Source organism: Hypomesus transpacificus, chromosome 8 (assembly GCF_021917145.1).
Source record: "Hypomesus transpacificus isolate Combined female chromosome 8, fHypTra1, whole genome shotgun sequence".
Lineage (NCBI taxonomy): Eukaryota > Metazoa > Chordata > Actinopteri > Osmeriformes > Osmeridae > Hypomesus > Hypomesus transpacificus.
Genome location: NC_061067.1, coordinates 818,702 through 834,580, shown reverse-complemented (window position 1 = coordinate 834,580; position 15,879 = coordinate 818,702). Strand labels below are relative to the sequence as shown.

The 15,879-nt window shown below is 43.6% G+C and overlaps 2 protein-coding genes across 3 annotated transcripts; both read left to right on the top strand.

Moving 5' to 3' along the window:
• Nucleotides 1-2,169: 2,169 nt before the first annotated feature.
• Nucleotides 2,170-6,955, top strand: si:ch211-161h7.5. Its single transcript, XM_047023879.1, has 8 exons — nt 2,170-2,541; nt 2,634-2,742; nt 2,848-2,992; nt 3,192-3,305; nt 5,141-5,285; nt 5,779-5,927; nt 6,066-6,205; nt 6,440-6,955. The coding sequence occupies exons 2-8, from the start codon at nt 2,643-2,645 to the stop codon at nt 6,592-6,594; spliced, it is 948 nt and encodes a 315-aa protein (XP_046879835.1). The 5' UTR covers nt 2,170-2,541; nt 2,634-2,642; the 3' UTR covers nt 6,595-6,955.
• A 725-nt stretch (nt 6,956-7,680) lies between these two features.
• On the top strand, nt 7,681-14,872 carry si:ch211-161h7.4. Of its 2 annotated transcripts, XM_047024063.1 has the most exons (17): nt 7,681-7,970; nt 8,123-8,166; nt 8,317-8,384; nt 8,543-8,644; nt 8,711-8,812; nt 9,002-9,230; nt 9,549-9,617; nt 9,758-9,838; nt 10,011-10,172; nt 10,335-11,158; nt 11,360-11,896; nt 12,106-12,808; nt 12,940-13,010; nt 13,140-13,283; nt 13,685-13,845; nt 14,006-14,096; nt 14,389-14,872. In XM_047024063.1, exons 1-17 carry the CDS (start codon nt 7,947-7,949, stop codon nt 14,469-14,471), a joined length of 3,495 nt encoding a protein of 1,164 aa, XP_046880019.1. In that variant the 5' UTR covers nt 7,681-7,946; the 3' UTR covers nt 14,472-14,872. The 2 variants fall into 2 exon arrangements, with proteins under 2 accessions (XP_046880019.1, XP_046880018.1); XM_047024062.1 differs by having other exon boundaries at nt 8,543-8,812.
• The last annotated feature ends 1,007 nt before the right edge of the window (nt 14,873-15,879 follow it).

Below are 15,879 nucleotides of genomic sequence, written 5' to 3'. Positions count from 1 at the left end.
CTGGCTGAAGGTGGACTCAGAGAGGGCTGAAGTGGGTCAACAGACCAGAGAAATAACAATGTTTCAAGCCAGTCAGACGCTCAAGTGGGTTGTCTGGAATCAATCTTCTTTAAATAAGGTGTAAATCAGACCTAAATAAATTACCTTTAAAGTCTATCTTACCCAAACCGTAAATGACATTGCAGTTCTCTCTTGTGCAATTTGATCAATCATCAACATCAACCCAATTTACCTTTCAACCTTGCACATATCTTCTAACAGCAAGCGCAGTGCATGCTTATAGGTCAATGTGGTGTGAGATTGATATGTACTTATCCTGGCATTGTGTTGGAAATATGTAAGCGTTTGTTGTTAGAACTGTCTGTGATGCAATTAAACCAAAGGGTTGCAAAACGAGACACCAAAGTAAACTAATACAAAAACAAAGACACATTGCAATAAGTGGCGCCAGACTGACGTGCGACCACCGTGTCGGCATGCCGCCTGCCAGACAATGTTGCAATATGAGGGTCAGTCAGTCACGAGCCAGACACCTATAAATACTAGGAGACACAAAGCCCCCAAGAATACAACAACCACGAAAAATGACAACCATGCAGAAACATCTCGCAGAAGAAAACAGCATCGGGTCAAGCAATGACTTCGACATGTGGCACGACTATATGAATCTTGGGAGGACACTGGAGCAACTGAGTGTGATGCGCAAGACAGAGAGTGGACCCCCAATGCCCGAGTGGATTCGATGCGTGCCAGCGGTCCAACCCCGTCGCCGCGATGACTCTTTAAGTAACAACTCTGAATCTGATGATCTAAGCTCAGCAAGTAGTATCTCAGACACCAGCCGTTGCAGCCCGACCTCAACTTGCTGTGCCTTCTGCAAACAGAACGGCGAAACGGAGAAAATCTACCGATCCCACAAACTGAAAGCAAAAGACGGAAGGGTTATTTGCCCCATTCTGAGGAGTTACATCTGCCCGATCTGTGACGCTACCGGTGACAAAGCTCACACACGACGCTACTGTCTAAAGCGCAAATGAGGGACAGGCCCTGGGAGACTGAAAGTTAGGCAAATCAGAAGGGAAAAAAATAAAGAAAAAACACGCAAGCCTAACTATCTACATAAGACATGGCAATGTTGTAGTTCGCTGTTTGACCAAGTTTGCCATAAATGTTGAACAAGTTACCGTTTGTTTTGTTACAAAGAAAGTAAACATAGCCTATTTTTTTACATAAACGTTGTCTTTGTCAATATTGTTTTTATTCTTCTGATCTCACCTCAACATTTCGTTCCAGATATGCTAGACATAATTAGCCTACCTCACATCTCACACTTCAGATAGGCTAAATATTAGCTGAACAATATATTGTTGCCTAATTCAACTCAAGCACCGATAAATAGTAGTGTAATAATGTTGTTTGTAAATACAAATATTTTGTCTGTCCATTTTATTTCACATGTTGCTTCTCTTCAAACTGTGAGGTCTTTCCATTGCACTTAACGCTAGTGAACAGGTTGGTGCGCTACTGCCCCAGCTAGATATTAACGTTTTATTCTTAACAAAAACGAGGCTCTCAGCAGCTACCATATCTGAGATTAAAGCTGCTATAGAAAACTATCACTACATAGCCTACTTGTGTGATGGAAAGACGTAGTGGTTCTCAACCCTGTTTGTTTGAGATGTTTCCCTGCTCCAACACACCTGATTCAAATGCATGTTCGTTACCAGGCTTGTACAGAGCTAGATAACAACCCTTTTATTTGAATCAGGTGTTTTGGCGCAGGGAAACATCTAAAACATCCAGGACAGGGGTTCCCTGAGGACAGGGTTGAGAACCACGCTAAAGCCAAATCAGTCGAAAGCATCGTGGATGTAGGAAAGTGTTAAGGATAGTGTAAACTGGGAAAGCTAACCATAAAACTTCAAATTCAAAAAACCGTGAGCTACAAAGATTTGCCCTGAACGCCTACTAAAAGTACCGTGAGATCATCAGTGTAATTCTTCTTCAGAATGTATTTTCCGCAACTCGAGTCGCAAATTGTCCTCTGTTACTTAATCGTTGACAGGTACTTCCTTCGTGAACGTATACTACAACGACAATATGACGGTTAGGGGCAAGGCCACTTGCACATATTTTTTTTTTTTTCTGACTTGCATTAAAGTTAACTGGTCGAAAAGATCCACTGGCAATATATGACAACGGGGATATGCAAAGGAGTAGCCTATCTATGTTTACATTTTAGAGGGATGCTGTCAAAGTACAGCCACACCTAACCACGTGTTCTACGTTTTATGTTTTTGTTTCGTAAGATTCTTCAACCAAGGCTTGATTTGAAAAGGAAAAAAAACTGCATAGGATATCCTTTTGTAACAGGTACTATACTCACCTGTGGTAAAGATAGCGTGCACGTGTTGTTATACAAAAAAACTGGTTCAGGTTACACAACTAGCTAGGTATATGAGCACCGCACGCCAACCATATAGGCTACACCCATTCAGTCAGTCTGTTCATCAACATTTATCCTAGAGCGGAACGGAAAAGGTATGTGTAAATTATTTTGGTTAAAGCTCATTATATGAGTGTTGTTCACGTCATGCCATTACACATGTTAACGTTAAATGTATTTGTTGCAGTTAACCAAAATGGAAAAGCACAATCCTGGTCGTTTGGCTTTAATAGTAGCGTCACTCGTTTCCTATATCATCATAATTGTATTCAACATATTGGCCGGTCCAGGACTCGGTGAGTTAGCGTAGGCCTACTAGAAATGCAATTCAAAATTCAGAGACACTTGTTTGGGTGTAATAGGGTTACACTGTTTGATACAATTCTGTATTTTCTTATCAGATCCATTTAAGTCCAGCACAGCCAATGTGTCAGCCGAGTTTGACACCCAGATTACTCCGTCAGGAGGGACGTTCTCTATTTGGGGAGTTATCTATGCCTGGTTGACGCTCATGTTGGGCTACATCCTCTCTGGTCTCTGTAGAAAGTAAGATAAAACTTCCAGTTTCTTCTCCGATACTCTTTTTATGGTTTATTTTGAAGAATAACTTTTAAGTTGGTTTCTGTATAGCCTAATACATTTCTATTTTTTCATGACAGATATTTTTGGGCTTTACACTTATATTACACTTTCAGAGTTGCTTTGGTAATTACATGTGACATTTAGATGTTCTCATCTTTTCTAGAAATGCCTATGGGTGGGTGTACTGTAGTCCTCCAGTGTTGCCATATGGGTTCTTTGTGTCCTGGATCCTGAACATGGGTCTAAATATTGGGTGGTTACTGCTGTGGGACAGAACGTAAGTGTGACAATGTCCATCAAATACAGTGCCCTCCAAAAGTATTGGAACAGTGAGGCGAATTCCTTTATTTTTGCTGTAGACTGAAAACATTTGGGCTTGACATCAAATAATGAACGTGAGACCAGAGATCAACGTTTCAGCTTTTATTTCCAGGTATTTACATCAGGATCTGATGCACAACTAAGAAAATATCACATTTTGTTTGAATCCACCCATTTGTCATGTGATCAAAAGTATTGGAACAGATATACTTAAAACATATTTAAGTGAATAAGACTTAATATTTAGTTGCAAATCCTTTGCTTTCAATAACTGCAGCAAGTCTGTGACCCATTGACGTCACCAAACTTTTGCATTCTTCCTTTTTGATGCTTTCCCAGGCTTTCACTGCAGCCTCTTTCAGTTGTTGTTTGTTTTGTGGGGTTCCTCCCTTCAGTCTCCTCTTAAGCAGGTCAAATGCATGCTCTATAGGGTTTAAGTCTGGAGATTGACTTGGCCAGTCTAATACCTTCCATTTCTTGCCCCTGATGAACTCCTTTGTTGTTTTGGCAGTGTGTTTTGGGTCGTTATCTTGCTGCATGATGAAGGCTCTGCCAATCAGTTTGGTTGCATCTTTCCTTAAATTGGCAGACAAAATGTTTCTGTAGACTTCCGAGTTCATTTTGCTGCTGCCATCATGTGTTACATCCTCAATGAAGATTAATGAGCCCGTCCCAGAAGAAGCCATGCAAGCCCAAGCCATGACATTACCTCCACCGTGTTTCACAGATGAGCTTGTGTGTTTGGGATCATGAGCAGTTCCTTTCTTTCTCCAAACTTTAGCCTTTCCATCACTTTGGTAAAAGTTAATCTTTGTCTCATCAGTCCATAAAACTTTGTCCCAGAATTTTTGAGGTTCATCTCTGTACTTTTTGGCAAATTCCAGCCTGGCCTTCCTATTCTTCTTGCTAATGAGTGGTTTGCATCTTCTGGTGTAGCCCTTGTACTTTTGTTCATGAAGTCTTCTGCGAACAGTAGATAGTGATACCTTCACTCCTGCCATCTGGAGGTTGTTGCTGATCTCACTAACAGTTGTTTTAGGGTCTTTCTTTACAGCTCTCACAATGTTTCTGTCATCAACTGCTGATGTTTTCCTTGGTCTACCTGTTCGACGTCTGTTACTTAGTACACCAGTAGTTTTCTTCTTCTTCAGGACATTCCAAATGGTTGTACTGGCTATGGCCAATGTTTCTGCAATGGCTCTGATTGATTTTCCATCTTCTCTAAGACTCACAATTGCTTGTTTTTCACCCAAAGACAGCGCTCTGGTTTTCATGTTGTTTTCACCTCTGAATACAGTCTGCATAGACAAAACCTATCTTACCCAATCTGAACCTGAGTGTAGACATTCAGTGGTATTTATTGATTGAATAATGTATGTAATAGGACACACCTGGGCAACAAAACACACCTGTCAGTCACATGTTCCAATACTTTTGCTCACGTGACAAATGGGTGGGTTCGAACAAAAAGGTGATATTTTCTAATTTGTGCATCAGATCCTGATGTAAATACCTGGAAATAAAAGCTGAAACGTTGATCTCTGGTTTCACATTCATCGTTTGATGTCAAGCCCAAATGTTTTCAGTCTACAGCAAAAATAAAGGAATTGGCCTCACTGTTCCAATACTTTTGGAGGGCACTGTATATTTTTTCTATAAGAAAGTTAATTTCTTCTAAACCTGGTTATTACCTGGAAGTTAGGAAATCTAAGTAAACCTATAATATTTAGGGTAGACTAATGTTGTTTTCTTAAACCTTTTTGTAATCTGATGGTTTCTTTTCTTTCGAAGGTACATGATACCAGCTTTGGTTTTTTTGTTTCTGGTTGCCTGCACAAACTATGTTGCGATATTCTTCACCTGTCACGGACTTCACATCTATGGTGCCTGGCTCAACAAATACCACAAAGTAGACCTCTGGCTCATCCGTGCATTAGTGAGTAGGACCGTTTCTTTTCTGTAAAATGCACAGTCTGTCACGACGTGAGGTGGGGTTGGACCCAAATGCAGGGGAGTTGGCAAGCATTGTCAAACAAAAGGGGTTTATTTCTCATAAACTGGGACACAGACAAGGTAACACGCAGGGACAAAGGGTAATGCCAAGACAAAGGCTGGGCACAAAACAGGAACCTAAATTCACAGAAACAATCAAGACATAGGTGGACACAATGAAACTAACGAGAACTGAACGAGACACGGGTGAAGACAATGAGACAGGGAACACCGGGGCAGGGACAAAAATGAAACCGGGGGGGGGGGGGGCACGGCTGTGGCCGTGACAGTGACAGTGTGGTAGTTTCTTTTTTCATCCAACAAACTGTTACATTTACTTTTTGTGAAAAAGTTTACATTTTGATATTGTTATTGTATATGTCAATGAGTTCAACCACCGATAGTCTTTTCTCACACACATTGTGCTATGTTTTCAGGTTCAGAATGCACTGTCCACCTACACAACTTGGACATCCATTGCTACCTTGATCAACCTGACAATTGTAATGAACTATGATGGAAGTCTGTCTGCAACAGATGCTGCAACAGTATCTCTCTCTATTCTGACTGTGGTGTTGGTTGTTTGGTAAGTACAGATTAAACCATCTCATGTATCAAAAAGAGTAGCCATGCATGATTTTCATAGTGGGCTTACTGCAGTATGTCTAGACAGAGGAAGAGATTGGTGTGTATTTTCATCTTTATATTGGTTAATCTTTGCCAGGTTTGTTCTGGAGAACTTTGTTTTAGACAAACACATGCGCTACATCCTCACGATCTACCCGGTTGTGATTGTGGCCCTGGCTGGAAACTTGACAAAGAACTATGATGCGTCTTCTCCCAGTCGCAATGCTGTCTTCGAGGGTAAGGAACATTAACAAAAACTATAAATGCAGGGATCAAATCCAAGAAGACAAATACTGGTGGTACAGATAGGCCTACATGGCACTGCCTTTTGTTTGTGTTTTGTTTTCACAACAGTATTATACAGTATATTAATACATTATTACAATAAACAATTCAAGATGGTTTTTGGCCCTGGACACACTATATGTACACCAAGATGTTCATTGGTTTATTTGTATTTCCTCCCCATAGCTGTGCTGATGGGTTTGACCTGTTTCCTGTTCGTCGTAAGGATTGGGTTGGTTGTGTGGAGACACATCAAGAACCCCCTGTACAAACATGTCCGCCCAGACGAAGCGGTTTCTCCAATGGAGATTGCAGAAAAGACAAGGAAAATATTTCTTTAGTGTTCGTTTGAAACATGTTTTCTTAAGAAACACTCTAAAGTGATCATAAATGAACGTGTTATGGTAATAATAATAACATGCTCTTATAGTTATTCCCTTTTGCACTTATTTTCGTTTTTTCACAATGTATGCTTCATGTTTGGCTACCCGCAATGTTTGGGGATATCTCGGTGTTATGATCAGTGACCTATGCACTTTTGTAAAGCTCTCTCTTGGAAAACGCTTTGGATAAAAGCGTCTGCTAAATATAAATGTAATAATATGATTGACTGAAAATGATCCAATGATGCATTTGTACTTTGTAATTTTGTAAATAGTTTATTTCAACTGTGATTTATTGGGTTATAATAAAAAGTTATAAAATGTTTTGTAACTAACTTGGAGTTGGGTGCACTTGATTCTAGTAACCTATTAACCCCCTCTGTTTATTCAACAGAATGTATTAGTGGTTGTGATTCATTAACTTTTTCTGTCAGTTTCATAGCAATATTGTATAGTATACAGCCCACCATAAGCAAATAGTTCTAGATAAGAGCACTATCTGAATGGTATGTATTTGGACCTAAGCTACCTATCCCAAAGTAACCTGTCACTGTTTATAAGGAGTCGTGCAAAAAAAGGCGTTTTGTCCTTGGGCAAGGCACTTCACCCTAATTGCCTCAGGGGAATGTCCCTGAACTTGTAAGTCGCTCTGGATAACAGCGTCTGCTAAATGACTAAATGGAAATGGAATGGGTAAGTCGCTCTGGATAACAGCGTCTGCTAAATGACTAAATGGAAATGGAATGGGTATCCCTGATCTCAGCGAAGCCACTCGGCGTCACTGTAGTGCCTTGTTCGAAAAAAAGTTTTCGACCAATTTTTTTTTTTCAAGCTTTTGAAAAAAGAAAATCTAAACTTTCTTTTCACACACAACACGACGGTGTTGTGTATCTATGTGTGTGTATTTTGCAATACATTTCTCAAATGTTACGTTTCTGTTCATGCTATAGTTTTATCGATTACTGTAAATTGTTAGCTTTGCCTTTGCTTATGCCGTTCTGTTGTGCACCTTAGAGCCACCGTATCCAAATCAAAAGAGAAGGCGTTTAGATAAGTCGCGCGCACTTTTGTTTTGCTAGCGGGAATTAGCCGCATAGTTAGCTCTTGTACATTTGACACAATGAGTGAAGTTAACTTATGTATAGCTCTGCACAAGATTTTGTAATGTACAATCGTGTAGATAAAACAATTTGGTAGTCGCAAGACTAAAGTGGCTTTTGCCCATTATCTCAACTAGCTAGCAGAACGAGTATCAAGCTAACGTAACGACGCTAGAAGTTAGCACTAGCCTTTTAACAAATAGTGTACTGATGGACTCCAAAATTCCGAAACTGGTATGTATACCTTTAGCTTGGACCGTTAAAAACAACCGTGTATTCGCAAATGACCACAAAATGGGACTGGTCGTTCAACAGCTGGGACTGTAGTGGTAGCAAGCTGGCCAGCAGAATTTGTATGGAAGAATAACAATGTGTCTTCACTGCAGGAAAGACCACAGAAGAGGCTCCGCTACTTCCCAATTCAAGAGTGGTGAGATAACGATTTCGTTTTTACGCGACATTCGTTTAGATGTATTGTCAATGATTCATTTGTTTTTACAACAAACGTTTTCAGTGTTGTGGTTATCTGAGTAACATCACGCAAACTAACCGTGCTTGCAATGTTATGTTGTTATGGCAGTAAATCTACAGAATTACAAGACAAACGGTGGCAATTGAAGGACATTGACAAGTTGTTCGATGACCTCGGTACGTAAGAACAGCAGTTTTTGTTGCTTTTTGAATACTTTGTCATATCCTGTGTTTGGTCCTACTGCACTTGGTCAGACTTGGTTGAGCATGAGTCTACACACTATTCACTCTTGGTAACCTGCACATAGTTAATGATGCCATGTACATTGTTACAGACTCTACCTCAGAGGAAGAGCTGGATCTACCAACTCTGTCTCCCATACCGAAGACATGTCCTGCTGTAGAGGAGCAGGGAAGTGCATCACCTGTTCCAGAACCATCTCCTCTTAAAGAGACATGTCCTGCTGTAGAGGAGCAGGGAAGTGCACTACCTGTTCCAGAACCATCTCCTCTTAAAGAGCCATGTCTGGTGTCTCAGGCTGTTATACCTGAGGAGCTAAAATGTGAGCCATTAAAGGCATTGTACTGCCCTACACTTGATACTGGTAAGAAACATGCATGCACAATAGAGTAATTTACTGTAACTGGTAAAATACATGTTGTGAAACTGAGAAGTTTGGAAGTAATCACTATAATTTCAAATATGACCAGTTTAAAGGCCTGTATTTTGAACCTAATTATAAGGTTGACCTTTTCACCTATGAGGCTGTACCATTTCCACTGTTGTCCATTAGAGGTAGTGACCCCCTTCAACGAACACGGCCCCATCAAGACATCAAGTCCCATTGAGCAGGAGGTGCATGTGGACAACGCAGGCTGTTGCTATAGAGACAAGACAGCCTCTCCTCTCCTGTTTGTCTGTGAGGATGAAGAGGATGTCCCTCCCAAACTCAACTCCTCCACCTCACAGGAAGTGCACTCCAGTGGACAGGAAGTGCACTGCAGTAGACAGGCAACAGACAGGTAAGGGGATGTCCTAAATAAATGTCCTTTGGTGTTATTCATGTGTTTTTAGTAGGTGCTTTTATAAATGTGATATCGTGGTGATGAGGTAAGTGCATACTTGGTTACTGTGGGGAGTCAGATGGCTGAGCGGTGAGGGAGTCGGCCTAGTAATCAGAAGGTTGCCGGATCAATTCCTCGCCGTGCCGAATGACGTTGTGTCCTTGGGCAAGGCACTTCACCCTACCTGCGTCGGGGGAAATGTCCCTGTACTTACTGTAAGTCGCTCATGATAAGAGCTTCTGCTAAATGTAACTGTCCCGTCCGTCCTCATTGTAGTGGGGATGACCTTGGGGTGGACTCGCCTCCGACGAAGTTTGCTTTGCTTTGCAAAAGAAAAGCACCTTGGTAAGACTTTTGAATGAAAATACTCAGTTAATCAGTGAGTTATTTGCATTTGTTATTCGCATTTCTCTGACGTTGGTATTGTAGATTATGACAGGACCTTGGCAGTATCAGCGTGATATGTTGACGTGATCTGTTTGCAGTGAAGAGAATCGTCAAATCCTGGAAAACCCATCACAGAGTGTCCAATGTGCTGTACCTCAGTCCATTCCAAAAGAATCCTCGTAAGAATCATTTAATTAAACCTTAAAGTCAGTATCCAGAACAAGTTTATGCTTCTGCAGTGTAGCGTACCGGGGGGGGGGGGGGGGGAGACGGTTCTCACAGCTGTGATCATTTTGAGGATTTATATTCTTTTTTTAATTTGTATTGTTTATTGTTTCGGCTTTTACCCAGGCAAGAAAGGTCTTGCCCTTTAGTCTCAACAATGACACAAGACACCCAACCTTGTGAGACCAGACCCTCCCTGGTGACAGAGGACAAGTCCAAAGAAAAGCAGAAAGACGCGTTTGCCTTTCTGTTAAAACTGAGGGAGGCCAGCCAGCCCATACCAGCACGGTAAGACCAGGATACCGCCTCCCTTTGTCCTCAATGGGTTTACGATTGACTGCCTGTTTCCATAACACAACGCTCTTGTTTAAGCTCACGACCACAGTAACCGTATCCTGGGGGTGCTAGTGCTAAGAGTCCTTGAAGTAAACACACTCCCATGTTTTCCAGCTCAAAGCCGGTGCCTTCTAAAGTGAGCCAACCTCCTGAGGACTTTGACGATGACTTCATGATCCTGGAGGACGATGGCCCTAGCTTGTTTTCCATCCCGAGGAAGACTGACCCGAACAAAAGCAAGGCACGAGCCAAGCAGAATAAAGTTCAGAGTTCTTCATCCAACAAGGACGCGTCTGCAGACGTGGTTCCTCAGCGGGACCATGGAGGCTGTGCTCCCGGGGTGCAGGAACCCCCGGAGGGAACGGAGAACCCGGTTCAACAGGAAGGAAAGGGAAGAAAAGGGAAGGCAGTGTCATCGAGAGGCGTGTCATCGAGATCTGTCCTCTCCACATGCACGGACAGGAAGGGTGCTGTGATGAACCGAGAGGAGAGCTCCAGTCCTGGAAGATTGACGAGGCCCGAAAGCAAGGCCGGTGGGTTGACCAATCAGGACGACAGAGACAAACCTCAGTCCAAGAAGAAAGGAGCTACCAAGGTTTCATCTAAAGCTCCATCCGCCAAAGAAGATGGACAGAAGGACCGACACGGAGAAGGTGCCTCTGGCAAACCCAGCAAAAGAGAACAAAAGACGGAGGAGAAAGCTCCCAAACCATCAGATGCTCAAAGATCCAAACCTGCCAAAGGTGGTCTGGAGAAGCCCAAGAGGGGAAGAAGCAAGTCTGCCAAGGGGAACAGGGAACTTTCCCCTGGGCTGGAGCTGCCACAACCTGCTGCAGAACCTGGTCACATGGAGGACTTGGAGGAGCCTGGAGGAGATGTAGACTTCCTGTCCCTATCAGTTGGTGGAGACAGGAAGGAGGAGGAGGATTCTGCGCCAGGTAAGGCTTCCCCTGAACCAGAGAACATGTGTATCAAGCTTCCTTTGTTCAGTCATGTCACAGACGTTGTGTGTGTATATGTGTTTTAATTTCGATAGCTTAAAGGCGTAGACATAACTACGTATGTGTCCTCTCCTGTATATGAACATGTTGTTAGTATTAATATCTCATTCTCCACTCTTGTTGACTTTTTCTCTTCAGAAAAGGCAAAGAACAAACTTCAAAAAGGACAAAGAAAAGCAACTTCTAAGGTCCCCTCCAACCCTAAGGGTCCAGAGTCCAAGCCCTCCACTGTGGGTGTTTCTGACACGTGTGCAGAGAGCCCTGTGCTAGGGAAGAGAAAGAAGTGTGCGCCTGGGGCCTGGTGGCTAGGTGTGTCTGACAAAACCATGAAGACCGAGGCCGACAGTGGACCAGCTGTTAAAAAGTCTAAACAGAGCAGCAGGAAGACAGCAAAGGGTGCCGTCTCCCTGCCTGTGGTGCAGGACGAGGCGCTGGAAGGAGGTGGAGATGTGAGTGACAAGAAGCCGTCAAAGCTCTCAACCAGGCGGTCTGGAGAACCACAGCCTAAGAAGGCTGGTACGAGGGCCAGGCACACCAGGAAGAGGAAGAGCAGCCGACCAAAACCAGAAAAACCTGCTGAGACAGAAGTGGAAGCTGTGGTCGACTCTGGTAGCCGTGACCAGGGAGAGCTCAGCCCACAGCCCAGTCCACTCAGACAACATACCTCCACTCCCAGTAAGGATGGTTAAAACCTCAACAAACATCATACTAATATAATGTGGAATCTCAGCTGTTATTATTTTTAATTTGATCGCTTAATAAAATTGATAGGTAGTGGAATAATGCTCGTCCATTAAGGAGTTGGCTGTGGTCTGCATGGGCTGTAGGTGGATGGTGTGTTTTGTGTTGTTGCTGTTCTGATTGTGCACACTATGACTTAACAGGTGAAAAGGTGTTTGACCGGGTCTATAGTCGCACCCCCAACGCAAAGTCAGCCCTGAACCACCCCTCCACACCTCAAAGACCCCATAATCACGAAAATATTCCCATGCAAGAAAAACGATGCCGGAAAGCTCCCGGAAACTGGTGGGAGATTGGCAGTCCCCCCGCCGACGTAGAGGCCACGCCCTCGTCGCCACGGAAACCCAACGACAAGAACACGAAAAGGCAAAAAGGTGAGGCGAAGCAGCCCAAAGCACACAAGTCACCTTCTCTCAGACCGCATCAGAACGGCAGATTGGCCCGCTCGCCCAAAACTCGCCACACAGCGCCCGAGCCACCACTGAAGAAGAAAGACCTCTCTGCTCCCAAGACGGCAAAGAGGTCCCTGGCCACGTTCGCAGCCATCTTCACCTCAGGTGACACAGTGCCCCCGGTGGCGAGGGTCAGAAGTGCGGCCCGGGATGGAGGACGTAAAACGTTGTTCCCCTCCCAGGGCCAAGGTTCGGCCCAGAGCAGTGTCGCCAGCGAGGGTACCAACACTGAAGATGTCGATCCGGATCAAGAACCTTCCGGCAGCTTGATCCCTTGTGATGATACTTCCAGTCCTGTAGGGACTCATACCACCTCAGTGTGTATGGAGTCTGCAGGAGAGCTGGGAAAGAGGCTGAGCTGGCCCTCCATTAGCCAACGCCTGTCAGACAACACGTGAGTACCCCCTTCACTCCTCCTTTCACAGGGTCCATGTTTTGAACAGTCTGTTCCCTCAGTTCTACACTGAGTCTTCACAGTGAACTGAGAATTCAAGTGTGGACGCTGTTTTTTTGTTTTTCCCACAGGTTAAAGGGCTTCATAAGTGGGCCGTCCTCCATGGTCGATCTGGAGCATCACGAGGAAGACGAGGACTTGTGTAAGTTCTTAACTCTGTGGCCCTAAACAGCAACAAACAACATCACTCGAACAACAACAACGTCTTTGTCCCAAAAAAAAAATCTCCTGTTGAAGTGCTGAACAATGCTGTATCCTTGACCTCCGTCAGGTTTACCTTCGTCCAGATTGTCTGTGCCTGTCCTGGCTGGCTCTGAGCTGTGTGGGCCTCCTCTCAGGCCGCTGCTTCTGCAGCAGGAGGACAGGGCCAACCTGCAGGAGTGGCTCAAGGTGCTCTGGCCCACCACCATCAAAGGTGAGCCCAGGACCCTCCAAGCAGGGGCTGCACCTCTGGGACAGGGTGATGTGAGATCAGACATCCAGGAATGCTTCTCACCCCAACGCCTGTGTTTGGACAGCAGTTACACATTTATCCCAAAGCTACGTTTCTTTCCGAGGTGCCTACAACATGGAGGCTCAGATATGTTTGTGCCTCCTGTGCACACCTTTGTCCCAGACTACATGTTTGTTTGTTGTTGGTTGAAATCAGAACTCTACACGTCCATAACACATCTACAGTGTGTGTCTGTGTAACTTTAAGGATTCCTTAAAGGCACAGACCAGACCCAGATCCCGTTTACCTTCTTTATCTGCTTCCATTGTGAGGGATGTTCTGTATCTGACGTGTCATGCAGTATCTTTCTGTGGCTACTGCAGGGGGGGGGCAGATAAGTCCAGAGCAGTTCCAGTGGTACTCCTACCGTGGCCGAGCCCTGGGCCTCCGCGTGGACCTGCAGGCCAGCTCCTTCTGCAGCGGAAGAATCCTGCTGGGCTCCTTCATGAAGAAGCCTCTATGGGTGGATCACAGCTTCACATCAGTGAGTCCACTCGACTTCCTTCCTGCATCTTTCCTCAGTCTAGTTTCTTCTTTTGTTGGTCGTCCTTCACAAGTATGTCTCGTATTGCAGTGAATTACCTCTATGGTCTCAATTCCTCAGAAACAGACTCAGAAGATTTTGGTTGTTGTTTCTTTTCCAGGTTTATAATGTTCTGACAAGCTGTGTCCGAGTGACCATCAACGGGAAGGTGTCACTTTACAACCCCGGACAAACGTTCATGGTCCCGTGTGGTAAGAACTCTTTGATTTCCCTTCATCTATTTTTCAAAACCGATTAAGACTAGTGCAGAACTAAAAGCCTTTTGTTCTTTTTTTTATTAAATCCAGGATTATGCTTTATCTGAGGTTAAATGGGTTAAATGTTCACAACCTATGATTTTCCACGCAGCGTTGGAAATGTCTTTCATGGGCAAATCAATTAGCTGTGCAGCGTGACAGGGTCTTTAGGAAAACTAAGCTCAGAAGTAAAACATGATGAATCCTCAATACTCCCTTGTGGCTCTTCTCCTGTTCATGTAACCAGGACATGCCTACAACATTCACAACCTTGCCCAGGAGCCTGCAGTCCTCTACTTTAACAGGATGCAGGCTGAAAGCCCAGAGTGAAGACAAGATGGCCGCCCGACCTGCCTTCCTGTCAACTTCTCCACGTCCTCACGGATTTACTCATTGTTAGATTAAAATAGTTTTGGTAGTCAATTAGAGTAAACATGAATGGGGCTTTGACTGCAGATAGGAGCACCTTCTGATATAATTGTGAGATGATCTTATTTGGATATTGTGTACATAGTGTTTCCTGACAGCATTTTTGTCAGTTTTTTAATAACCGTAGCGGTTAAATGGCACATCATACAAATTCAACTTAATTGAAATGATGCCTATGAAAAAAAGAAGAAAAAAACTTTCGGAAGTCATATTCTTCCTTATAATTTCAATACTGTGTTAGTCGCTGTACATAAATCAAATGTTTGTGCTTAATCTTTTCTAATGAATAATGTTTTTTTTAACCACTGTGGTGTAGTTTTGATCAATAGCTACGGTAATCCATTGAGTTGGTGCAAGTACCAGGGTTCACCTCTAGAGGATGCCATACCATAGAAAGTAGTAGATCGAGGACAAACCGCAAGTCCCAATTTTGAAGGTTGAATGCATGCCGTCTCCGGAGATGTTTAACGGTAGCAGTGTAATTGGTTCTGATAAGGAACGATGGCACACATGGGTATTAACTCCCCAAAATATGTAGAAAAGCACACAACATTTTTGGGATGAGTGATTTTCTCATCACAGACCAATCCAAATCTAATTTCTCACCTTTTTATGATTTTGACTTTCCCTAATACTTTCAGCTCACCAACACAGTCTTAACTCAAATGAGATCTTGTACACATTTGATGAAGCGGTCTTCACTAGCGGTTTTTTTCTTCAGGAGTTGCAGGTTGCCATGGTCTGCCACCAGAGAAGGTTAAAGCAGCATCTGTCTGTCTCTCTTTCTCTCTCTGCTTTAACCCTCTGAGCATTCACTAGACGGTTCCCCCAACTCTTGAAATATACAGCACGCCTTTAGCTAGTTTTATTTAGCACTGGAACAGAAACACTGGGAACACCCAGTTTCCAGCTGTTGTAGAACCGCTCAGACAGGTCTACCGGTCTCTGTCTCCTTAGATCCCAGAGCTGTAGGTTCCAGAGCTTGGGGGTTTACTGTGGTAATGTAGTCAAAAATATTTCCTCGTCAAAGCTGTCAATGTATTACATTAGCCTACTTGAAGGCAGTGACTGTTGATTAAAAAAAAGTAGCCAACCGGTGCGTTTCACATAACGGATCGTAAGCTGCACATATAGCCTACGTATGAGGGGCCGTTAAGGAAATGATTCAGACGGTCCTCACACAAACACATCGAAACACATACAGATTCACATATGAAATGTTCACACACATTATACACTACTGAAAACTTCCATCCACATATGTGAAATGCTCGCACGAACACGTGAAATGTTTGCACACATTCCTATT

Coding starts and splice junctions, on each gene's coding strand:
- si:ch211-161h7.4 (XM_047024062.1), top strand. CDS start 7,947: ATGGACTCCAAAATTCCGAAACTG. Junction 10,173..10,334: donor AGCCAGCCCATACCAGCACG/GTAAGACCAGGA, acceptor CATGTTTTCCAG/CTCAAAGCCGGTGCCTTCTA. Junction 14,097..14,388: donor AACGTTCATGGTCCCGTGTG/GTAAGAACTCTT, acceptor TCATGTAACCAG/GACATGCCTACAACATTCAC.
- si:ch211-161h7.5 (XM_047023879.1), top strand. CDS start 2,643: ATGGAAAAGCACAATCCTGGTCGTTTGGCTTTAATAGTAGCGTCACTC. Junction 3,306..5,140: donor TTACTGCTGTGGGACAGAAC/GTAAGTGTGACA, acceptor TTTCTTTCGAAG/GTACATGATACCAGCTTTGG. Junction 5,286..5,778: donor TCTGGCTCATCCGTGCATTA/GTGAGTAGGACC, acceptor CTATGTTTTCAG/GTTCAGAATGCACTGTCCAC.